Genomic DNA, 26,190 nt, shown 5'->3' with positions numbered 1-26,190 from the left:
ATGATTCCGCTCTAGCGGCTGGTCCACAGTGGATAACAACCTACTACTGTTACCAGCTACTACATCAGCTCAAGCAGTAAAGATCTGTGTGGTGGATCTAAAGGTCTAAATGACCCAAGTTGATTAAAGTAGTGGACTTTTCTGATATTTTTGCCCTTAATCTCTGTGTTCCCCACCTAAAAAATGTTGTGAAGATACATTTGTCAGTGTTTGTTAAACACTCTAATACTACAGTGAGAGCACCATGGAAATGCCCAGAAGGAAAATCATAATTTTGCATGCTGTGCAGGGTTTGAATATGTGCAATAAACAGATGGGGGCCACGTACTGACTGTGGAGGATAAAAACAATATTGACTATCCATTCAATAAATTAAGCTGGGGACCTGTGGAGAAAATAGTATGAGTTCAGGTAATTAAAGATGGTATCGTTAGGCACCTGCACAAGGGGCAACCGTAACTCTGGCATTTCCTAACCTTTAAGTACTTGACTTTGCAACCTACAAATTCTTTTAATATGGGTTTTTAGAGGTGGTACATAGAAATATACAATTATATGCACACACCCACATATCTATATAAGTGTGTGTGTATATGTATGTATATATTATAGCTATAAATATCATCCGAGTGATATTTCAATTCTTTGAGGCATCTAGATAGACTTATGTGTAATGCTGGGGTGGAGCCGGTGGGCGTGGTACATGTAGGTACCAATGACATAGGGAAGGGTAGGAGAGATGTCCTGGAGGCCTAATTTAGGCTGCTAGGAAAGAGACTGAAATCCAGGACCTCTATGGTAGCATTCTCAGAAATGCTCCCACTTCCATGCGCAGGGCCGGATAGGCAGGCAGAGCTTCAGAGTCTCAATGCGTGGATGAGACAATGATGTAGAAAGGAGGGGTTTAGATTTATTAGGAACTGGGGAAACTTTTGGGATGGGGGGAGCCTATACAGGAAGGATGGGCTCCACCTAAACCAAAGTGGATCCAGACTGCTGGTACTTAACGTTAAAAAGGTTGCAGAGCAGTTTTTAAACTAAGAGACGGGGGAAAGCCGATTGCGGCAGCAGAGCACATGGATCGGACAGAGACTTCTCTTAGAGGAGAGTCTATGGATAGAGATTCTCTAGGTTCTAGTCAGGAGGAGAAGATGGAAGAGGATAGAGTATGGGCCAGATCAGATGAGAAACATTTACATAAAAAAGAATCTGACACATTAGTAAAGGGCAGACAAATAAACAGTGACAAGTTTTTAAAGTGCTTGTACACAAATGCTAGAAGTCTAAATAATAAGATGGGTGAACTAGAGTGCCTCGTGTTAAAAGAGGATATTGATATAATAGGCATCACAGAAACCTGGTGGAGTGGGGACAATCAATAGGACACAATCGTTCCGGGGTACAAAATATATCGGAAGGACAGAACAGTTGTTATCGTTGGGGGTAGGGGGGAGAAGTAGCACTATATGTGAAAGAAAATGTAGAATCAAATGAAGTAAAAATCTTAAATGAATCCACATGTTCCATAGAATCTCTATGGTTAGTAATTCCATGCTCTAATAAGAATATAACAGTAGGGATCTATTATCGACCACCTGACCAGGACAGTGATAGTGATGATAAAATGCTAAGGGAGATTAGAGAGGCTATCAAAATAAAGAACTCGATAATAGTGGGGGATTTCAATTATCCCCATATTGACTGGGTACATGTCACCTCAGGACTAAATGCAGAGACAAAATTTTTCGATACTATAAATGACTGCTTCTTAGAGCAGCTGGTACAGGAATCAACAAGGGGAGAGGCAATTCTCGATTTAGTCCTGAGTGGAGTGCAGGATCTGGTCCAAGTGGTAACTATAACCGGACTGCTTGGAAATAGTGACCATAATATAATAACATTTAACATTCCTGTGGTGGGAAGAACACCTCAACTGCCCAACAATGTGGCATTTAATTTCAGAAAGGGGAACTATGCAAAAATGAGGAGGTTAAACAGAAATTAAAAGATACAATGACTAGAGTGAAATCCCTGCAAGCTGCATGGACACTTTTCAAAGACACCATAATAGAGGCCCAATTTAAATGTATACCCCAAATTAAAAAAACACAGTAAAAGACCTAAAAAAGAGCCACCATGGCTTAACAACCATGTAAAAGAAACAGTGAGAGATAAAAAGGCATCTTTTAAAAAGTGGAAGTCAAATCCTAGTGAGGTAAATAGAAAGGAGCATAAACACTGCCAAATTAAGTGTAAAAATGTAATAAGAAATGCCAAAAAGGAGTTTGAAGAACAGCTAGCCAAAAACTCAAAAGGTAATAACAAAATGTTTTTTTAAGTACATCAGATGCAGGAAGCCTGCTAAACAACCTGGGGGCCCCTGGACGATTGGGATACAAAAGGAGCACTTAAAGACGATAAGGTCATTGCGGAGAAACTAAATGAATTCTTTGCTTTAGTTTTCACGGCTGAGGATGTTAGGGAGATTCCCAAACCTGAGCCATCCTTTGTCGGTGACAAATCTGAGGAATTGTAACAGATTGAAGTGTCACTAGAGGAGGTTTTGGAATTAACTGATAAACTTAACAGTAAGAAGTCACTGGGACCAGATGGCATTCACCCAAGAGTTCTGAAAGAACTCAAATGTGAAATTGTGGAACTATTAACTATGGTTTGTAACCTGTCCTTTAAATCAGCTTCTGTACCCACTGACTGGAAGATAGCTAATGTAATGCCAATATTTAAAAAGGGCTCTAGAGGTGATCCTGGCAATTACAGACCAGTAAGTCTAATGTCAGTACCAGGCAAATTAGTTGAAACAATAGTAAAGAATAAAATTGTCAAACACATAGAAGAACATAACTTGTTGGGCAAAAGTCAACATGGTTTCTGTAAAGGGAAATCATTTCTTACTAATCTATTAGAGTTCTTTGAAGGTGTCAACAAACATGTGGACAAGGGAGATCCAGTAGACATAGTGTACTTAGATTTCCAGAAAGCCTTTGAAAAGGTCCCTCACCAAAGGGGCTTACGTAAATTAAGTTGCCATGGGATAAGAGGGAAGATGCTTTCATGGATTGAGAACTGGTTAAAAGACAGGGAACAAAGGATAGGAATAAATGGTAAATTTTCAGACTGGAGAGGGGTAACTAGTGGTGTTACCCAAGGGTCAGTCCTAGGACCAATTCTATTCAACTTATTCATAAATGATCTGGAGAAAGGGGTAAACAGGGAGGTGACAAAGTTTGCAGATAATACTAAATTGCTCAAGATAGTTAAGACCAAAGAAGACTGTGAAGAACTTCAAAAAGATCTCACAAAACTAAGTGATTGGGCAACAAATGGCAAATGAAATTTAATGTGGATAAATGTAAAGTAATGCACATTGGAAAAAATAACCCCAACTATACGTATAATATGATGGGGGCTAATTTAGCTACAACTAATCAGGAAAGAGATCTTGGAGTCATCGTGGATAGTTCTCTGAAGACATCCACGCAGTGTGCAGAGGCAGTCAAAAAAGCAAACAGGATGTTAGGAGTCATTAAAAAAGGAATAGAGAATAAGATGGAGCATCTTGAATACTGCGTACAGATGTGGTCTCCTCATCTCAAAAAAGGTATACTGGCATTAGAAATAGTTCAGAAAAGGGCAACTAAAATGATGAGGGGTTTGGAACGGGTCCCATATGAGGCGAGATTAAAGAGGCTAGGACTTTTCAGCTTGGAAAAGAGGAGACTGTGAAGGCTAGAACTATAATAGGGTTTAAAAGAGAACTAGATAAATTCATGGAGGTAAGTCTATTAATGGCTATTAGCCAGGATGGGTAAGGAATGGTGTCCCTAGCCTCTGTTTGTCAGAGGGTGGAGATGGATGGCAGGAGAGAGATCATTTGATCATTACCTGTTAGGTTCACTCCCTCTGGGGCACCTGGAATTGGTCATTGTCGGTAGACAGGACACTGGGCTGGATGGACCTTTGGTCTGACCCAGTATGGCCGTTCTTATGTGTGGACAGACAAATAAGTGTATCTCTGGATAAACTGATAGATAAGTATCTGTCTATACACACACAAATGCTATCAATATAAGTTGTTGTGCACATAATTATACAGAGCTTTGGTGTCATCAGATTAACTCCTTCTGCCCATGACGACTCATATTAGCATGCTGCTAATATGGGTCACCCCAAGCAGAGAGAAGCACATATTGTGATGATGCCAAAGTTCTGTATAAAAGCGGTCTTGAAGACAGGACACACACTAGCCTCATAACAGCAATTTAAAAATAAATAAATCTCAGGTTGATCAATAAGATCAAACTATCCAAAGTTGCTCATGAGAGGAAATGCTAGAAGCAAGTATCTCTTTTGTATTAGGTAGAATACTGTAATTAATACCTAGAGGCAAACACTGGAAGAATACAATTCCATTCACTTGATTCCAGCAGCATAACATTCAGAACTGGTGCCATATATAAAAATCCCAGAGCTTTTAGAAACATTGAACTATGGAACTATACATTGTACGTCGTCCTCAGAAAACAACACTACGTCCATTTTGCATTGCTATTATACTTTCCCTGGAGAGAGCTGGCAGCACTTTATAAACAATCAAAACCTCAAAATAGCCTGTGAGGGAGTGTGACAGCTCTTTAAGGGAGGTGGGTTTAGCCTTGCCTCTGCCTAATTGGCTCTCTACCCGGTGATGGGTTTGAGGCCAGGGATTTAGGTGGTAGCCTGAAGCTCAAATAGTCCTCAGCTTAAAGGCAAGCAAACAGCTCAGTTACGGAGAGACTTGCAGGGAGAAGGCGGCTTCTCACAGGAGATCCAGGGTTTGAGGGAAGGTGCTGAAAGGACACTCTCCACACCAACTATTTGGAAGGCCTGGCTGGCAAATACCTGCTTTGTGAGCAGAGACCAAACACCAATGTGGGAGAGGCGAATAAAAGTAGCTGGTGTTTTTGGACTGTTCTTGTTTTGAAAAACAAACCTATTCCTGAAGAAAGGGATTGGAATTCTGCTGCTGTTGGGAGCTTTATATTTGATGCACTGGCCTTTGTCTGGTAACAGTTCAGTATTACTCCTATTTTACATGTAGGTAATCTGAGCATAGACATCCCCCCGTGGCCAGGTCCCAAGCTGGTGTAAATTGTAACTCCATCGATTTCAAATGAGCTAGGGTATTTCACCTATTTTAAGGATCTGGCCCAGAGAGAGGTTAAGTGATTTGCCCAAGGTCATCCAGGAAGTCTGTGGCAGAACTGGGAATGGAGCCTAGATCTTCAGAACCTCAGCACCGTGTTTTAATGACAGGCCTATCCCACAGAAGAAGGTACAGTAATTTTGGTGGGTGAGGTTGAGAATCCTATACCGCAGTCTGTGATATTTCATTCCCTTTGGGAGGGGAAAATAAACAATATTTTTATTTTGTTCTAGACTCTCATTGCCAGTTCTCCTCTGCTTGTTTACTTATCACTTCCCTAGCATGACTCCTTATTACAAAATATGTTTAGAGGATTTTCAACTGGATGACAGCATGAGCAAAACTCCAGCTGTGCTAACCTTTAGCAGCATTTCTGACTACCTTGACAACCACCGCACAAACCTGTGGGCCCAGCTTATTTCACACTGCAACAGCCAGAGTCAATATTTTGGCACAGAGAATACTGGCACCTTCATTTGCATATATGAAGATATGCGTTTGACCTGTGCCTGTGCTGTTTTCAGATCAGCGTAGCGATCACAGGTAGAACTGAATCCACCACAAATGTGAATCGAGTGTTCCAGCTGGGAGTTTACAAATTGCCATTGATTGCATTACACAACAGCAGGACTAGTTAAATTAGACCTTCTCCTAAAAGTATCACGCTACAGTGGCTTACATGCATCAGCTTTCCAGATCATTGAGCCCAACTTTCAGACGATTATGTGAAAGACTAACTAGAATCAAACTTTAACAACAGCAAGACCCATGCTCACACATGATCAAGTCCGTCAGTCCAGACACAGCATAGAGGCTCATGGTTTCCTAGTCAAAGATTATGGGTTTGATTCCCACAGACCACCCAACTAAGGCTGGTGTTACAAATCATGGCCCCTATGGGGAGTTGAACTGCTAGGGACCTCTGAAGTTTAGGACAATAATCCAGATTTAACACACTGAAGTTAAGCAGTTTTACATTCAATTTCAGCCCCCGCAATAATGCGGCAAAATGGAAATTTGACCTACTGTTATGCTCTGCAAGCTTCTGGGTTTCACTTTGATACAGCAAAATCTTGCGAAGGAAGTGAAACATTTTGCAGATTATTTTCCCCCATGTAAAATTGTATGCATGGCTGTTCTGAAAAGTTCACAAACTTACGGGCAAAGGGTTTTCTTTCAGCTTGTGAAATAAACCATTATTTCCAGAAAAAAAATTGAGAAAGACAATTGCTTTTGGTTTTGATTGGTGAGAACTACCTAGTGCTAGTAGCAAAAAACTTTCAAAAGTACATTGTCCAAAAACATTACTCTTTGTCATCGTTACCACAACAGGACAAAAACAAATCATAATTGACCAGTTAATAAATATTTTCATAGTTTTAGCTGTAAACCCCTTTCAGCAGCAGAGAGTTACTGCTTTGTTTGTTTTTAATGTAAGAAGAGAGATGACAGTGTCTCAATGGAAAACATTCGTCAAGTTCTCAGTCCTTTTGAAGAGTCTTGGGATGTTACTTTGAAAAAGTCACATTCAGGTAATTTTCTCACACCACAGGAAAGCTTGACCTTATGACCAGATACTTAAAAGCTCTGTTTTTTTAATGCCACAATTAAAGTTATCAATTATATTATCAATATTAAAACTAAAAAAATTGGGGTGGGGCACTGAATATACTTATTGCCTTAGCACATTGCTTCATGTCTTGCATCTGAGAAATCAAAACAGACTTCACAGTTTCACTTTTGGTTCTAGACAATTTCATTTTCAGGTTCTCGCACACTGTCACAAGAATGGTTTCAGAGTGGCAGCTGTGTTAGTCTATATCCGCAAAAAGAACAGGAGCACTTGTGGCACTTTACAGAATGTATTTGAGCATAATCTTTCGTGGGCTACAGCCCACTTCATCGGATGCTTAGAATGGAACATACAGCAAGAAGATATTTATACATACAGAGAACATGAAAAGGTGGGAGTAGCCATACCAACTGTAAGAGGCCAATCAATTGAGATGAGTTATCATCAGCAGGAGGAGGAAAAAAAAAACTTTTGAAGTGATAATCAAGAAACCATAGAAGGTATGGGGATACTTAATATGGGAAAATAGATTCAATTAGTGTAATGACCCACGAGAATGTCAAATTTGTGTGGCAAACATTGCAGGGGAAGGTTTAAGTGTAAACAAATAATGATTTTCAATGGAATTAAAAAAAAAAAACATGAAAATATTTTTTCTGAAATTTAAAAGTTCTAAAGTTTAAGCCCTCAATTTTTTTTTACCAGTTCAAATATTGGTTTTATTGAACCATGAAGACAAGAAGCCAGGACCTCCCACCCACCCGCTCAGTCTTTTCACATCAGCTTCACTTCTCCTGCCATCTGTACTCCTCTCTTTCCTGTTTTCTGATCAGCTCTATCACTAGCACCATTCTTATAGTACTTATTTTGTCCCCAGATATCTCCATCCAAGCACTTACCTAGTCCAATCCTGCTTCACTTACAAAACAATGGCTTGAGGTAGAATAGCTGCAGAATAGAAATTTACTAAGGGCTAAATTCTGCCTTTGGCCTACACATGTGGAACTCCTATTAAACTCAAATAGAGGGTAAAATCTGACCATGAGAAGTGTCAGCAATACCAGGGTATATTTTTAAGGTATTCAGGCTAACGGTCGTCCTAGCACTTGTGTTGATATCACTCAATATCAAAGCATGGTATGCTTCTTTAACTGGTGCTGATTTAAAACAGAGCTCATTTGCTGACGACTCAGGTTTCAAATAGATAAACAGTTGTTTCACTATGGCTCAGATGTTTCATGGCAGTGCATCGATATTGTTCCATATCACAGTATGTAACTTTGCGAACTGATTAATGAACACCCTGGAAGATGCTATTGACCACTAATACCACGCTTTTCAGAAGCAATTTGGTATCACATCTCCGTGATCTAAGTAATTACCTCTTTTTTCTTAAATATTGTGATCACGCTTACAGTGCTCAGAGCTGAGATAACACTTGGGCCCTGGTCTATCTGGCCATTAGTTAATTCTGATTTGTGCAATAAAAGTTTGTCTATCCAATTAAAACTTGGTTTTCTGCATTAAAGCAGAATGCTTTAGGATCCAATTTCAATCACCTTATAAGTAACTCAGAGATAAGAACCCCTAATTTCCCTCTGTTACTATATATAGTTTGCCTGTTATATCCAGTGTGCTCCAACTTATTTAAAATACCAGTCTTTTGCGGCAAGCATTGTGAGTGATAGAAATCCATGTTAGTTATGCTAGAATGCAGGTTTCTATACCTGTTTGACCAGAAAAATCAGCTTTGTTTCAAGGGGAGCCTTATATATCTGTCATTTTGTATGTGAAGTGTATGTCCAAGCAATTCTAGTTATCTCTGAAAAATGTTTTAGGAAGTTAGTTTCCAAACCTCCTCACTGCTAGGAACTTGCCAATATCATTTAGTGATCTAGATTCATAGACCACTCTGCATGTTCAATCCAGAGAAAAAGACAGTTTCGTGGTAAAGGAATTTGCTCTGAGACTTATGAGATCTGGATTCAATGTCAGTTTTCTCTCTGTAAAATAGGGATGAAGATGATAACACTTCCTTCCTCCCGGCTGTTTAGGTTGTAAACTCTTTAGTATAGGGCAATGGAGTTCTGATCTTAGCTGGGGCCTCTAGATGCTACATAATACAAACAATGATAATCTACGTAAACACACCGAACAGCAACCCTGCAGGAAAATAGGTTCTTTTTTACAGCTTGGCCCTGCTCCCACTAAAGTCAATGGTACAACTTCTGTTTACTTCAGTGGTGCTGATTTAGGCCTTAAGAAAACACCAATTAGTGTCAGACAGATTATGATCTCAGCTCCACTGCAGTATATCCTACTAACTCCAATTATGTCTATGAAGATATAAGTAGAACATTACAAAAGCTATCAGAAACTCCTGCATGTAATGGATTTACCAGTCCTATTTCTTACAATACAACAATTTAACAGTCAACACTCCACATCTTTTGCTTATCAGTGTTAGACAATGGAGTGAATATTTATATAAGCAGATGTTAATTCTTTTTATTTTTATAGGCCAATCAATGTTATCTTTGCTGGATCAGAGCTGCCAGGAATCAGCAACTAGACAAAGAAAAATTGTCATCTGTCATTGAACAGCCGGCAGATAAATCAGTTCCCCCTGCTCTGAAGAAGTATTCCAAACTGTGAGTTTTGGGAAGAATTTAAAGGCAGAATAGATCGTGAAACTGACATTTCATCAAGCACACATAGAGCTTATATTCCTTCCTATTCTTGCAATTTCTATAAATAACATAGTGTGGCTCTCATATTCATACTTCTTACAAACTTTGATTTTTTTTCACCACATCAAAAATCTCTTTGTCCTTCCTTAATCTAATAAAAAGCAACAGATGGTCCTGTGGCACCTTTAAGACAGAAGTATTGGGAGCATAAGCTTTCGTGGGTAAGAACCTCACTTCTTCAGATGCAAGTAAGAAGTGAGGTTCTTACCCACGAAAGCTTATTCTCCCAATACATCTGTTAGTCTTAAGGGTGCCACAGGACCCTCTGTTGCTTTTTACAGATTCAGACTAACATGGCTACCCCTCTGATCCTTAATCTAATGTTGACCACCTTTTAAATGTGGGCATTTTTACAATACCACACCAAGAATGACAAATATAGCAGTGGTCCTTCAGCACCCTTTGTCCTCAAGTATTTTCTGCATTGTTGCTGATTTGTGAATCACTGAGTTGGGGAATATTCTAGTGCTAATATTCAGCTATATCAATCTGTTATCACAAAAAACTGTAATGTAATAACTCAGCACTGAAAGGGGCAGTTCAGTCACACAGAATCACGCTTCAAAAATTGCTTAGCTGGCACATACATAAGTTTTCACAGCCTGCTTGGTTGGCTTAAATATCAAGACCTTTCTTCTTCAAGCTTTCATCAAATCCTGATTGGCTGACGGTTAACCTTGAACCAACAGTGGCTTGTTTGGAAGTTATTATGTTTAAGTTGATGAAAATAATACCTTGTATTATTAACAGAGAGCCCATAAAACCTTCATTTACTGTCAATGCAGCAGCAATCTGGCATATACATTACCCTTTAGAAATTGAAACATCACTGTGTCTACTTTGTATTGCTAATGTGAGCAGGAGGCATGCAGAGAAAATTCCTAAATAATAGGAAGTTCTTAAATATAGGCTTTCAGTTTCTTATTGTGATGTGTTGGCACTAATTGCCCAGTTCTTGGTGCCAAAGTCGACTTTAAAGTTGGATGTTCTTTGTGAATTTCTGCTCATAGTGAATGTGTGAAACACTGTTCGGTAATTACATCTCCTGTTTTACTATTTTTTGGCATTATTCGCTTCGGTAATTTTAGTTGCATTTTAAGATGTCAGGAACAATATACACAAAATACCAATACTCCCTATTGTGCGTTACTTGCTGGACTAAGGGACATGTAAAGCTATGACTGCCTTCTTGTGCATTTGTGGACATACCAACCTATCAGTTGCCACTTGGTTGATCCTAGCAGTAAGACCGTCCCAGCATGCACCCTTCCTCCTTCCTTCACAGGAAGGTGTAGTAGAAGCTGATGAGGTCATCCCCCTCAAAATTCAGATCCAGAAGGAAGACACTAAAATCTTGGGAAAACTGGTCTGGATCCAGACAATTCTGATCCAGATTCAATCCCTAATATATAGCAAAATGCTGAGAACTAGAAAGGTCAAGGTCCTTTTGTACAGTGCCTAGCACAATGGGGTCCTGATCCATGACTAGGGCTCCTAGGTGTATGTTAATATAAATAATTAATACAATAAAAATAAGATAATAATACTAATAAATAAAAATAATAATGAAAAATATTCAGCACCAGCAGGGGAGCACAACTAGGAAAATAAAAGTCAGTTTATGTCTCCCGAATTTGAGTGGGATGTGTCTGCTCACACAATGTTACCTTTACTTTTCTTTTCCGCCCTACCTTCCTTGGTCTCTTTGGGGCAGAGACTGTCTCTTACGGTGTGTTTAGACAGCAGCTAGCACAGTGGGGCCTTGATCCTGGTCAGGGCCTCTGGGTACTACTGTAACACAAATAAATAAAGAATGTGGACTGCCTTTACAATCATCCAGGAGAGCAGGAAAGGAACATTAGACTGAATACCTAAAACACAACCACATGTGCGCCTCTCCCTTAAAAACCAATGGCAGCCTTCTGGGGTGAAATCCTGGCCCCACTGAAGTCAATAGCAAAACTCCCACTGATTTCATGGGGCCAGGACTTCCCCTCTGGTATTTTTCTAACTTTCATCATCTGTAGGAAGCAAACTCTCTCTTGCTGTGTTTTTCCATTAGAACATTATGCCAAAGGATTGTATCCAACCAGCCTCGCCTGCTCTGTCTGTGCTTATACGTTGTCCTCTATCTGTAAATAGGCATGCTATTTCCTCAAGAACCTTACAAAAATAATTCTATGGAAGAAAAGATTACTGGGGTAAGTAAATATTTAAAGAGGAAATTACCAGTGAAGGCAGAAATAAAAGGGAACATGGCCTTGAAACAGTTCCCGTTAAATGTCTAAAAGCAGTTAACCTTCAGCAGGGATCAGACTTCCAGCTTTCACGGTGGCTGCCACTCTAGGGGGCTTGTGCACGGCGTGTGTATAGCTCTCAAGGACAGCTTGATTTCTGGCACCTCTGGATAAGTTGGAAATTGTAATTGCAGTCACAGTGAGTTTCTGTGCCTGGAAGTGACAGGCAAACAGGTTCCTCTTCAAAGGGGTTACACTTACCGCATGTGTAAAGTGGGAAGGCAAGGGGGACCGCACAAAAGGGGATCTGCAATCAAGGGCTTGGGTTTTTTCTTCCTTCTAATAACTTAGCATCACGGGGTGAACACAACACTGTTTGAGGCTATCGGAAGCCTAGTCGTGATGGGCAGACTGCTGTGGTGTTGCTTCTCATTAGTAGGCACTCTTCTGGGGACCACTAAAACCAGTTTAAAATAAAGATGTGTGTATAGAAAGTGGAAGAGAAAGACAAAGGAAAATGGCAAACTGTTATGGAAACTCCTGATCTATTCATTAAGCTGCCCTTTAAAACAGGGCTCAGTAGTCAATGCTGCTGCATTTCGTGTGCCGCAAAAGCATTAGCTGTATGTGAGGCAGGCAGCAAATTGCACTACAAAGTGGGACACCCAATTACAGTAATGTCGCAATGCTTTTCCAGATGGGCAGGGACTGGCAGAGTGGCTGAGGTGATGCTTTCAACATTTAATGGGAAGACGAGCTAGTTTCCTGAGGCGAATCTAGAAATGTGCTGCGATCTTTGCCAAGGAAAGAGGGATGGTGTTGGGAACAAATCATGATTCAGAAGGATGCAACAGGGATACTATTTCTTTCCACTGCCAGCTATGTAGTAATATAGGCTATGATCCTTCAAGGATCTTGATATGAGAGGACCCCTGGGTCTCGTCAGTGAGGTTCCCTGTGAGCACATGGGGCTGCCCGTATGGAGCTCCTTAAAGGATTAGGACCATAGAATGGTTGGCAAGGGACAGTGATGAGAGTCCAAACTCTTCAACCTGCTTCCCAACCCAGCACAAATACTGGAAAACACAGAAAGTTGGGAACAGTGATGAGAAGATAGAGCCTAGCTGCATCTCCGAAGTGCTTCTCACACAGTTATCTAGCCGTTCTGCACAGAAAATGGTGTGATTTGTCCAGAAAGGCCACGCAATCCTCTTGCGTGAAATAATAGTTGAAGTCTGAGAGCTTCTCTCACTGTAGGCTTTTGAATGCCACTTTATTTCACCTTCTCTGTTTCGGCTGGTGACTATTCACTTCAAACTTGTGAAGCGAATACCGGTTCAGCAATGAACAGTGCGTATTCACAGCATGTGCCTTACAAAACAGAACAGTTTGCCTTTGCTATAAAAGGTGTCTACGTTTTCAGAGAAACCTCTTCTCTTCCATTTTGCAGTTAAAGCAGCAGATTGGCGGCCTTATTAATCTAGTTCTTTAGGCTGGACAAATCTTTTCTCTCTCATTATAATCAACACCACCCCTCAATGCAGCTTTAATGTATTTACCACATGCTTGGAGACGTGGCACTTGCTAAATCACTGGACAATTTTATTTACTATCTTTACATATTGCTTAATAAACACTCTCCTTGTCACTGCTGGCTGGCTATTCCTAGGGATCGCAGGGAACAACAATAAGTCTGGCTGAAGTCAAGAAGCTCCCTAGATCTTAATTATAAAGTCATAAAACAGACTGACTCCCTTTGCAGTTCTCTTACCATGAAACAAATGAGAATGGAAAATTTATTTCTAATCATAAATCCCAAACCCTTCAGTTTAATTTTTCCCAAGTTAATTTTCTCACGTAGCTAAGCAGCATTTGCCTTCTATTATTAGCTTCTGGCCCAATATCGGCTGACCAGCATCAGTCAAACTGTCTTCATCTCAATGAGCTTGGGGACTCCCAAGGATCTCTGTGTATGCAGACTTCAGCTTGCAGCTTCTAATTATTTTCTAACAGATAATGGAACGCTTAAGTTCAGAGAGGTTAGATTAAACTTGTAAATGGATCAACCCGCTGGATAAAATCATAGCTCGCGAGATCACCTCCTGAAAACACGGAGCTTATTGTTGATGAGATCAAGGGCCCACTTGATTGCCTGTTTCACTGTGACAAACTAGTATATTTTTAGCATCACAGAAGATTCATTATGCTTTCTAATTGCAACATAACTTGGAAACCCATAATAACCCTAGTTTTACTTATCTCTTTGCCTTGATGTAAAGCCACCTGATTGGGCAAATAGCTACATGGCTTGTTAGGAATTCATGATGGCATCAAATAATTTGAGGTGGGAAGGGAGTTTGCGCCGCATGGAAATTATAGACTGCTGCTTAGACGTTATTGACCCAGCCAGCTGTGGGCCTCCTCTGCCTCCCCTCGATAACTGTCCTCTCCTCCTACATATCAATACCCAGGACCTTCATGTTCTCTTACTGCTGCCAGCTTTTGGCAAACGGGGGGAGTTCGGTTCCCTCCTGTTGCCTCCTGTGCCTTCAGGATACATCAGCTACTTTGCCCCAACATCTGCTTTCAGAGAGACCAGCTGCAAGAGATATTGCTCTATCAATTCCATTGGTGATGTAGTGCAGATGAAATGTGGTCTTCCAATCAGAAAGCGGAAGCAATGCCATGTGACTCAGGCAAGTAATCATAGGCTGTGAATAGCTGAAATGAACCACGCACTTCACAACTAAGTGCAGAACTCCTGAACCTTGTCTTCCCACAACAGCAGCAACTACCTCCACTAAGGAGAGGAAGTTGGACGTTCACACACAGATATAATTCCCACTGCCTCCTGGAGAGGAGGGAGAAGTATGGGCCACTTAATGGAATTTTCCTTTGCTTTATTCAGCACTGGAAGACACTTGTGACTGTGGTGATAGACGGAAGAAACAGACGGAAAGAACTGTACCAGGAATGTGTAAAGAAAACAAGGAAAATACTATCTGCTATACTTCTTTGAAGAAATATCTGAAGTTAGGGATGTATTTTGGTAAGACACTCAGTATTGCCTGACAGGAGGAGGGGGTTGTCTATGCCACGTGCTAACATGTTGCATTATACCATTATAGGCATTATGGATCCATTAGCAGGTGTTCAAGGCTGCTGAAATGACAGCCCAGTTGCCAAATTGCCATGCCTTATTCTCTTTTAGTGCAACATTTAGCAGAATCTCAACTGCTCATAAAGCACTCTCGGACTTGCTTTCTGTCGACATTAAAAGTTTTAACAAGAACCAATGGGCCCTACTGCTAATCTCTCGGTCTTCTACGGGATATTGGATATTTCTGTACATCGTTCATGTCACTCAAATGACCTAAGACACACCATTGTGTACATGAATCAAAATGAAGTTTATGATGGATTCTACTTGTTACATACACTCTCAGACAGCAATGCTAAACTTAACAGTTTTAAGTGCAAGGTACAAGCATACACATCACAATGTTAATAATTCCTGACAAGAGGCACAGTTATACTGTATACTTGCAGAACATTGTTGGCTAAGTGCTTTTAACTAACCAAGCCATTGGGAATATCTGTAAAAATGCTTTTCTAGGACAACATAATTGCTTTGACTTAAAGTTTTGTAGGCATAATAATGTTATTGGGGTGTGATAGTTTGCCGACATTGTTATGCCAAGAAAAATCTCAGTGTAGATGGAGTTATACTTTTAGCTTTATATCATTATAGCTTATCTTGCTCCACCAAACCGGAATAAGATCAACTGACATAAGCACTTTTATATCAGCACAACTGAATTGACACTAAAAATAATAATAATACCTAGCTCTTATAATCAGTTTTTATCGGTATATCTCAAAGCACTAGGCTGGCATGATGAAAGTGGCAAAACTTTTAAGTGCAGGCAAGACCTAACTCTCTTACATAAATACATTTTTGTAAAAAGCTACAAGTGAGAGCAGGATTGGGTTCCTATTTATTCCAAAACACAAAAGATGTAGGGGAAAAAAATCTCTGCCAACAGATCACAATAAAACGGGCATTGGTGGTTACTTCTAAAGAATGAGATTGATTCTGCTGCCACAAATAATTACCCTTAGTTATAGAAAGTCCTCAGGGATACAGGTGGTCATTGCGACCCCTGTGTTATAGCAGCATCTATTGAAGGATGTCATGTTAAGCTAATGCTCTCTCCGTCTCGCTGTCCCTTGTCACTCTAAGGACTCCAACAGAGCTACAGCTGGCAATCTGGGCTAGAGTTTTTAGATGTTAGAACTAAGAAGACTCATCTTTAAAATTTTCTCCACTTTGTGACCACTGGAGGACAGGGGGAGAAACAGGCTCCTAAGGGACCATAATTTAAAGTGGGACTGAGCCTAACATGACTGCTTTTGATACGTGCTACTGTTATAACTTTCTAGAAGGATAAGGAGACATCCCTTATTCCTGAGCAATGTATCAAATGTTATGACATATGCATTGGAGGCAGTGGTCCAGTGAATAAAGCATTGCTCTGGGAATCAGGGTCTTATGCCTGGCTCTGATACTGACCTCAGACAAGTCACTTCCCCTCTTGGTGCCCAGTACCCCCATCTTTACGTGCCCTCCTTTCTGAGCTGCGTTGAGATCAAGGAATGACAAGTATTATGTATGCACAATTAGATAGGATTGTTTTCTTATTTTATACTTTATAAACAGACAGGGCCAGATACTCAGCTGGCATGAACTACATAGCTCCACTGATGTGAATGAAGCTGTGCCAGATTTACACTGGCTGAGATTTTGGCCCATAGAGTTGAATTCTGCCATTAAGTAGAGAGGCTCATTTCCCACTGAATGTCCCTTCGTTCTTTGCACATTTATTTCACAGGAAGGCTTGACTATGATGCATCAGGGCCCTAATGTTTCAGATATCTATAGTTATTACTACTCACTTAGAAGCCTGACAGTTATTTTGCCCATTAAGTAAACATTCGGTTCTCCTTAGCCCTCCTCCACTGGGTGTTTCTATCAGAGCAGAAGTCAATATGGCCTACTTTTGCTTACTTCTTTGTTTGTGAACAATGATTATTGATGTCATCAGCATGAACTGTGCAGTGCTCTGAAAAGCATTGAAAATACCTTGATCTCAGTGTTAGCCTGACTGCCTGAGAGTTCACACGTGGTAATTTGTCTGAAATAGCTGAAGCTGTAATTGTACGTTTCTGCTGGTTTCTCAATGACAGAGTAGACCACATGATGGGAGCACAGTCTCCATTTGGTTTCTGCTATCATTAATGCTAATCAAGTTACACACACACACACACACAACCTTAGAAATGCAAAAATCTTCAGTGATTTCCCAGGTCAGCAGAGGAATTTTATAATTTAGGGCTTGCCAAAAACAAGTAGAAAACTCATATGGACTGTCAAAATATTGTCATTGCAGGAGACAAACATGTTCCTAATGTCAGTGACCTTTTCTCTTAGCACTGAGCTGAAAATTGCACTTACGGACTCCATGAATATAAAACTTATTTATAAAAATATGATCCCAACCTTTCACTAACAACACTCTAGATCAGGGGTTCTCAAACTTCATTGCACCCGCGACCCTCTTCTGACAAGAAAAATTACTACATGACCCCAGGAGGGGGCACCAAAAGCTGAGCCCACCCAAGCCCTACCACCCCAGGTGGGGGAGTTGTAGGGGGGGCAAAGCCAAAGCCAAAAGGCTTCAGCCGCAGGCAGAAGGCCTGTAACCTGAGCCCCACCACCCAGGCTTCGGCTTTAACCCTGGGCCCCAGCAAGGCTAAGCCAGCCCTGGCGACCCATTAAAATGGGGTCATGACCCACTTTGGGGTCCTGTCCCACAGTTTGAGAACCCTTGCTCTAGATTATTAAAACTGATGAGCTAATAAAAAGTCCAATATACTCAGTTACTTTCCCCTGTTTAAACATGGTTGCTTATTGCAGCTCCCGGACCCTCATTGCCTGGTGCCTGAGGAAGTTAGAGCAGTCAGGGACCTACACTGACTTTTGCCACTGAGGACCTCATGCCAGCTGTTCCACCATGCCCCCTTTACACACATGTCCTACCCCTTTTCTCTAAGGGAGCATGGTAGACAGCGCTCCAGTGGAGACTACCTCTGCATAAAGGGAGTTGTCCACCAGCTACCTCCAGTCATTGTAAGGCCAGACTGGAGAATCTGACCCTTTCTATATTGTGGCATTTGGCTTTACCCCAGTGTTCTGGGGTAGTTTTTTATAATGACCTAGGTATGATAAATGTTTAGGGGCAGATCCTCTGCTGGTGTATACCTGCCTACCTGCACTGGCTTCCCTAGAGCACGGCTGATTTAACACATCTGATGTTGTGAGCCTTACTTTTGAAGATTGCCGTATAGAGAAGGCCGAGAATAAGTTCCCAAAATGGGGGTGGGAGGTGTGGGAGAGCCAAGGGTTGTATACGAAACCTGATGTTGTTACTACTGAGGGTACTGTGTTGTAACATCAGGCTACGTCTATGCTAGGAGCGGATTCCCCTGCTTGTGTGCATACACTAGCGTTAGCTGTCAGCTAGTTAGCACAAGTATAAATAGCTATGGTAACATGGGTAGCGGCAGCAGAGGCATGGCCGAGCTCTGCCCAAGACATACCCACTGCTTTTAGGTGGCTTTATACTTTATGCTGCTGCCAGTGCTACCATGACTACACTGCTATTTACACACGTGCTAGGTAGATACGAGCTAGCACAAATATGTGTACATGAGCACGGGAATCGTAGAATAGATACAGATTTAATTAAGTTTCAGGGCACCTAGTGCCCTTATACAGGCCTCCATTTAACACTGAAATATAAAGAAAAAAAAATGAGGTAGAACATTACCTTTACAATTTGTGACGATTACAGACTGATTTTTTTTCCCACTGTCAGCACTAGCATGTTATATAGAGGCACAGTCAGAGAGGCTGTACATCTCTTACTTACATCCATGAACTCCACATTTGCCTTGGGACCAGTCGTCTCATTAAGGATTTTAATAGCCACAGGAATCTTTACTGTTTCTCCTTCGGGAACCCAAATACCCTAGGGAAAAAAGATACAAAAATTAACTCCACACCAATTGTTAAATCTTTCTTCATGGCTAGGTTTCTTTTCATTATACAATATCCAGTTCAGCAAGGAACATTAAAACTCAAAACACAGACTGTAAGTGCATTGAATCATAGCAATGTAGGGCTGGAAGGGACCTCAAGAGGTCATTTAGTTCAGCCCCTGCACCGAGGTAGGACTAAGTAAACCTAGACCGTCCCTGACAGATGTTTGTCCAACTGTTCTTAAAAACCTCCAGTGATCCCACTCCCTTCGAAGCTTATTCCAGAGCTTAGCTACCCTTAGAGTTACAAAGGTTTCTCCTAATATCTAATCTAAATCTCCCTTGCTGCAGATTTAGCGGATTATTTCTTGTCCTACCTTCACTGGCCATGGACAACAAACTGTCCTCTTTATAACAGCCCTTAACATATTTGAAGCCTCTTCTCAGTTCCCCCCTCAGTCTTTTTTTTCTCAGGACTAAACAGGCCCAGGTTTTTTTAACCTTTCATCATAGGTCAGGTTTTCTAAACTTTATCATTTTTGTTGCTCTCCTCTGGACTCTCTCCAATTTGTCCACATTTTTCTTAAAATGTGGTGCCCAAAACTGGACACAGGACTCCAGCTGAGGCCTCATCAGGGCCAAGTAGAGCAGGACAATTACCTCCCATGTCTTACATAAGACAGTCCTATTAATACACCCCAGAATGATATTAGCCTTTTTCGCATCTGCATATGTTGGCTCATAGCCAATTTGTGGTCCACTCTAACCCCCAGATCCTCTTCAGCAATCTTACTGCCTAGCCCGTTATTTCCCGTTTTATAGTAGTGCATTTGATTTTTCCTTCCTAAATGCAGTACTTTGCACTTGTCTTTATTGAATTGCGTCTTGTTGATTTCAGATCAGTTCTCTAATTTGTCAGGGCTGTTTTGAAATCTAATCCTGTCCTCCAAAGTGCCTGTAACCCTTCCCAGCTTGCTGTTATCCGCAAATGTTATAAACACATTCTCCACACCATTCTCCAAGCCATTAATGAAAATATTGACTAGTAACAGACCCAGGACAGATCCCTGCAGGGCCCCACTGGATACATCCTCCCTATTGGAAATTCAAAGACAAAACTGTAGTGTAAATGAACCTTCTTGACATGAAAACTCTTTGTTCAGCCATTACAGCTCAATAATGTCAGCATGTCCATGACACGCAGAACTGTACATGTTCCTTTGCTCGGCATTGCTTCCAACCAGTGGCGCAATTAGGAATGTCACTTTGGGTAGGCCTCAACTTACAATGAATGGGTACCAGTAGCAGAGAGCTTGGCTGGGTTCCTTTTTGGCTGTAGCACCCTGGGCCCCATTTCCTATCGCAGCTACCTAGTGTAAGGCGTTGTTTGCCACATTGCAGAAGTACAGCCCTTGTTCCTTTCTGTCCCATAGCTGCAGCCACCTGGCTCTGACCTCTGTTGCTCCTGCCTGCATGTCTTTGCCCCACTTCCACAAGGAGCCTGTACTGGGCTCTGTTCCTCTAGCAATGTGTTCCCTCTGTCCCTGTTGGGTAGGTGAGGGGACAGTTATTGACTGATCTGGAACAGCTGGGCAGAGGAGGGTAGACAATCCCAGGAGCAATTTCTGTCTTCTTGCTAGGCCTCAGGAGCAAACTGCCACTGATGGTGGTGTTACAGGTGGGGCGGGGAGGGTCACACACACTCTGGATCATACACATCATGCATGGACTAGACCATGATATGCTAAGATCAATACCCCCTTCTGCAAAATGTATTTTCTCCAGTGAAAAGTACACATAAGCTTTAAACTGAGCTTGAGAGCAGCTGATCCTTACTTTTAAACATCCCATGTTGCCTGTGCTTTGTTCTGCAATTATAAGAAACATTTTCCCCCTTCCCAGCTTTCTCGGTGATTGTGATGTTGGAGCATAGCTAAACCGGCATTGATCACAGCTCAAGCGTGCCTACATTCTACGTGCATGTACGTTGGAAAAGAAACAAGTGAGACACTCGGCGAGAATAGTACTTAGCACTAGAGTCAACAACATTTTGGGAATTTAGAAGTGTGGATGAAATTTCAAAATTGGAAAGAAAGGAAAAAACAAGATTTTTTCCCTAACCAGTTCTCACACTCCCCTCCATCTTTTCAGACAATTATAGGTAAGGCTACGATTTGGTCATGGAGGTCACAGCAGTCACCGTTCCATGACTTTACAGGACCTCCATGACTTCTAGGGCTTCAGGAGGAGGAGGCCGGACTGTGCACCCCTGCTCTGCAACTGGGGTTGGATGGTACCAGGACCCTGCGGCTTCCCAGGCTTGACGGGAGCTTCAGCCAGGGCCGCGCACCTCACCCCCTGTGGCTTCAGCTGCGGGCTGCAGCGGGACTTTGCACCCCGGCCCGGCAGCTGCCTGGGAGGCCATGGGCCCCCCGTGCAGCTTCCCAGGGCTGTGTGCTCCTCCCCCACCCTGCCTGCTGCAGCTGGGGCTCGGCAGGGGCTGCAGTCGGGGCCATGCACCCCTGTCCCGCAGCTGTGTCCAGCTCTGGAGTGGGAGCCATGTGCCCCCCGTGGCTGCGCCTGCCACTGCAGCAGCTGGAGCCGGGATGGTGCTCCTCACCATGGCAGGGGGTTCAGCCTGCCAGTTCCCCCACACGTAGGACTCCATTTCTTCCCCCTACCTAACCCTGCCCCCCGGTTATTTTTAGTGAAGTAACGGACAGGTCACGGGCTCCGTGAATTTTTGTTTATTGCCCGTGACTTTTACTAAAAATAACCCGTGATAAAATCTTAGCCTTAATTATAGGTGCTGGTCAGTTTTCTTGGAATTTTGAAATTTCATCACAAGTTTAATTACAAAATGTTGAAAATGTGATTTTCCCCACTTCTTTTTCAACCAACTCTACTTAATGCTTCTAAGTACTTTAACTATGACCTTTAAACTGTGGAATTTGAAGTGTTTAATAAACCATAAGGGAGATTTGCCATTGTTTTTAATGGGGAAAGGATCAAAGCTTAGCTAATTATGCTTCTATTATTATATAAGGAAGATAATTGTTATTATACCCACTTTACAACTTGGTCAAATGAGGTATAGAAATTAACTGGCTTGCACAATGTGCACACTATATCAGTTATTGAGCTACAAATAGAACCACAAAATCCCATTCCTGTTCTTTAACGTCAAGACTATCTATCCCGTATATTCGCCATGTTTGTGTGTGACATTATTTTTCTCTACATGGAATAACCCTTGTGTCTATACCAAGTGAAGCTGAAATCAGCAGATGAAACTAGAGGTGTACTCAAGATGCATCATCAGACCCAGGGATGAACTTCCCTGACAGGCTGTGGGATGTGGACCTCAGGTTATGATTCAAGCCATCAAGAGCTGGGTCCCACACTGTGATGTAACACTTTCAGTGATCCGTAGGGTTCAAAACAGAAATAAGGCCACTCAATGAGGTTTAGTGAAGATACTTGCCTTATACACGGTTCCAAAGGCCCCAGAGCCAAGGACTTTGACTCGCTTTAGCTCAGTTTCCTTCAGGATACGAAGCTGTGCTTGGTTGGGTGCTGTGCCACTTGGGGTCAAGGGCTCCACCAGCTGCAAATCAAAATTCACCAGGATTAGACACTGGACACAGGAAGAGCTCGTGAGAATTCCTGTTGAAAATTTTCATCTGGTTCCTACTCATTCCAATTGGCTAACTAGTTATTAGAATAAAGCAATGGATCTAGTGGTGCCAGGGCTATCGATTCTTCAAGTGAACCCCGTCCAGGCCAGTAAAAAACCAACAGAAACCAGCTGAAAGATTCTAATAGAGTACATAATTTCCACTAGGGGCTGCACGATGGCATTATGAACTGAAAACTGAATCAGTGTCACAATATGTCCCCAATGACTTTTGCTACTTGCAGCAATATAAATGTTTTCTATATGATGGAAAGACAGCATTTATTATCAATGCACCATATTCTATTTTTGGCAATTTTAGTGCCCTTTTAAAGTGGCTGTTTTTCTTTTGAATAATTGTGACTTATTGGTTCATCAAATTCTTATCCTTTTTTTCGGGGTAAGGCTCATTGCTCTAAGCCGGTGGTTCCCAAACTGGGATTCATGAACCACTGGGGGTTCACGAAATGTTACAGGGTATTCTCGGGAAAAAATTCCCTAATGGTGGACAGAACTGTCCATAGGGACCCCGGGCAGCATGGGGCCAACAGCCTGGAGCCTTGGGAACTTCCAAGAGCTAAGCAGATCAAAGCAAGCACATCTATCCCACTGAGGAGATTTAAACTTCAAGGCTCCTTATAAGAAATGGAAAGGGAGGTGGATATTTTTTGCTGTTTTTAAAATTAAATAGGCTGCTAGTGTTGTTTTTAAATTATTATGAAGAACAAGTTTAAGCTTTGTTGTAATGTGCATTGTTTGCCTGGACTGCTCAAGACCTGAATGCTTGTGTAGGAGGAACTCTTTGAGTTGGTGTCTTAAATACCTTCCTGCTGTTTCACATCTGATACTCTTTGATGAATCATAGGAGCCAGAGGCGCCAGTATGGGGGGGTCCCCCCACTTTTCCAGTGGTGCCCCTCCTGGTCCTGGGGTGCGTGGGGGCTTTGCCCCCACACCTCTTTTTTCTACTGGTGCCTCTGATAGGAGCCTTGTCTTATAACAGGCTTAATCAAAAACGACAAGCTACAAAAGTGAGATCTTGGAAGAGTGTTGCCATTTTCATAATGTAATAAAAATACTGTAATGATAAATAATTAATAAATAATGTGTAATAAGCATGTCATACATACAAATTTTATATTTCCAAGAACACTGCTTCTATAATTTATACTGAGGTAAGGGAGAAAATTCCTGGAAATATTCGTTTTAGGAGGGGGTTCACGAGACTTGACATTTTAGTGAAAGGGGTTCGCAGGTTGTTAAAGTTTGGGAAAGACTGTTCTAAACTTTAGTTGTGCCTTAAAGGAGGGCAGCTTTTCAGAAGCAGAAAACATCTGCAGTAGAACAAGAATTTACAGCCCCAACTAATTTATTGGAAGCACTGGTACGTTGTGAATTACGATCCAACAAAGTTTGTGAATGAAGTACAACGGTATGTATGTTCAGTCAAAAAGCCATCCGATCTCAGCAACATATAGCCTTTGACTAAAAAACAATGTTTCTTTAAAAAGAAATGAAAAATAAATGAAAAGGACAATACTCTAAACACTGACAAATAGCCTGTCCTCTCTCAGGATAAGGAAAATAATTAAGGGCTACTCCTACTCAAATTGGTTTGAAACCACTGCAGTATTTCAAAGTGTCTGTTTACAAGGCTAAGTGCATTGTGCTCTTCAGTTTGAACACTATTATCATGCTTCTATGAGCATCATGGACTACTTCGTTAGCTGAACAAACTGCTTTGGTGCAAGAAGAAATACCAGTAGCTGGAAATTACTTTTAAAAAGTACTTTAAGAAAATACACAACAAAAACAAACAGCAACAAGCTAAGTGAATGCGGGGAATTTGACAGCGATATTTTCATAGTTTGCTTCCCTCTTCCCCCCAATATAGTTTACTTTTCAGTACTCATTATGATGGAAGATGTAGGTCAAATGTAAAAAAAAATAAAAATAGAGATATGGGAGAAGGTGAACACACAATCTCGGGTTCACTTCTTAGATTCCCACAGAACTTTCCTCCAAATAATTCCTATTCCCCTTTGTGCTGCCCTGGCAGTGCAAAGGAGATGGAATCTGGGGTTTCACCCATGCCAGGGATTCTCCCAGTCTAAGGCCAACCCTAGAAGATGAAGAGTTGGTGTACCTTGCTCCTCCCACCCTCCCCAACAGCTGACCAGCACAGGGGCACGCTGGGGTGTAGAGCAGCAAGAAGAAGATATAACAAGAGTGGAGGTATAACCCATTGATCAGTGTGTGTTGATCTGCAGAGGTTATGGATCCGTTACAGACCTCAGCTAAAAAGCCTGGCTCTTTAGCTCAAGCTATAGAAACTCCTACGTTTAGCTGTGGATGTCCCTGGTTCACTCCACGGTGTCTCAGCCAACATGGCAACTGTCACAAGTGCTCAGCCACTGGGCAGTCCCTTGGGGATGGTTGCCAACTGGCACAGGTTAGAGTTGCAGCCATTCAGGAAGAAGCTTAATGAAAACACAATGTTGCTATGGAAGTCATTTGGGATCAATCTCACGCCACTGAATTCAATGGGAGCAAGAGCAAGACCTCAATGACACCAGTCATAACACAATGGAATCAGATGACCAATGATTGCTGGTTTTCCTATACTTTTTTTTTTCCTTTAGAGGGATCTGTCTATACTCTGCATCTCTTAAAGTGTGTCAGACACATAGGGATTAGGTGATCCTGTGTCGACCTTCATTTGTCACTGAACATTTAAGATTAAACTTTAATGATGATCAAATATGCATTTCTAACCAAAAATAAAGCTTTTGAAGAGCATTGGGACTTGTTTCCCCCCCCCCCCAATCAGGGCCAATCCCCAGACAGATTTTTTGCCCCAGATCCCTAAATGGCCCCTTCAAGGGCTGAACTCACAAACCTGGGTTTAGCGGGCCAATGCTCAAACCACTGAGCTATCTTTCCTCCCCAATAGTGAAGCCAAGATGGTAGGCAGGCTGCATTGAGCCCAAATAGTTTGTTCTATGGCTCCATCTCACTTTTTTGCCAATGGGACTATGGGCCTACTCCCATGGAAATTTTAGGAGTAAGTTCCCGAGTCAGCAAAGCAATTGTGTGATTATTTATATTGGGGTCGTACTTACAGGCCTCAAACAGGTTGAGGCCACATTGTCTTACCCATTGTACAAGCATGTAATAAATGAGCATTCCGGTACGTAAGCATGTGCTTAACACCATTTGCTTTCAGCAAGGGCCTGATCCAAAATCCACTGAAGAAAACTGGAGTCTTCAATGGGCTTTGAATATATGATTAAGTGATTAGATGAATTAGGGCCTACTTTCTGTTGGGAACAGGACTGGGACATGTATGTCAGACAAGATGATCAAAATGCTCCCTTATCATTAAAAATATATGAATTGATATATTCATAGGTGCTGACTCCAAGGGTGCTCCAGCCCCAGAGCACCCACGGAACAAAATAGTGGGTGCTCAGCACCCACTGATGGGCCCTGCCAGTCAGCTCCTTCCCCTTCCCCCAGCGCCTTCTGCCCGCCAAAGGGCCTTGTTGATCAGCTCCTCTCACTCCCACACACAGAGTATCAGCTGTTCAGTGGAGGGCAGGAGGCGCTGGGGGGAGGGGAGGGAGCGAGGGCAGAAAGCGGAAGTGTGAG

At 41.9% G+C, this 26,190-nt stretch overlaps 1 protein-coding gene across 1 annotated transcript in view; it reads right to left on the bottom strand.

Moving 5' to 3' along the window:
- Window positions 1-26,190, bottom strand: part of ERBB4 (erb-b2 receptor tyrosine kinase 4) — a 978,527-nt gene that overhangs the window by 146,556 nt on the left and 805,781 nt on the right. The window contains exons 18-19 of the mRNA XM_054044415.1: window positions 22,349-22,471; window positions 18,756-18,854 (exon numbers count right to left, since the gene is read on the bottom strand). Coding sequence (XP_053900390.1) covers window positions 18,756-18,854; window positions 22,349-22,471 — 222 coding nt within the window. The remainder of the gene's footprint in view (window positions 1-18,755; window positions 18,855-22,348; window positions 22,472-26,190) is intronic.

Source organism: Malaclemys terrapin, chromosome 11, assembly GCF_027887155.1.
Source record: "Malaclemys terrapin pileata isolate rMalTer1 chromosome 11, rMalTer1.hap1, whole genome shotgun sequence".
Classification (NCBI taxonomy): Eukaryota; Metazoa; Chordata; order Testudines; family Emydidae; genus Malaclemys; species Malaclemys terrapin.
The sequence above is the reverse complement of the archived record's forward strand: the minus strand, read 5'-3'. Positions and strand labels throughout refer to the sequence as shown.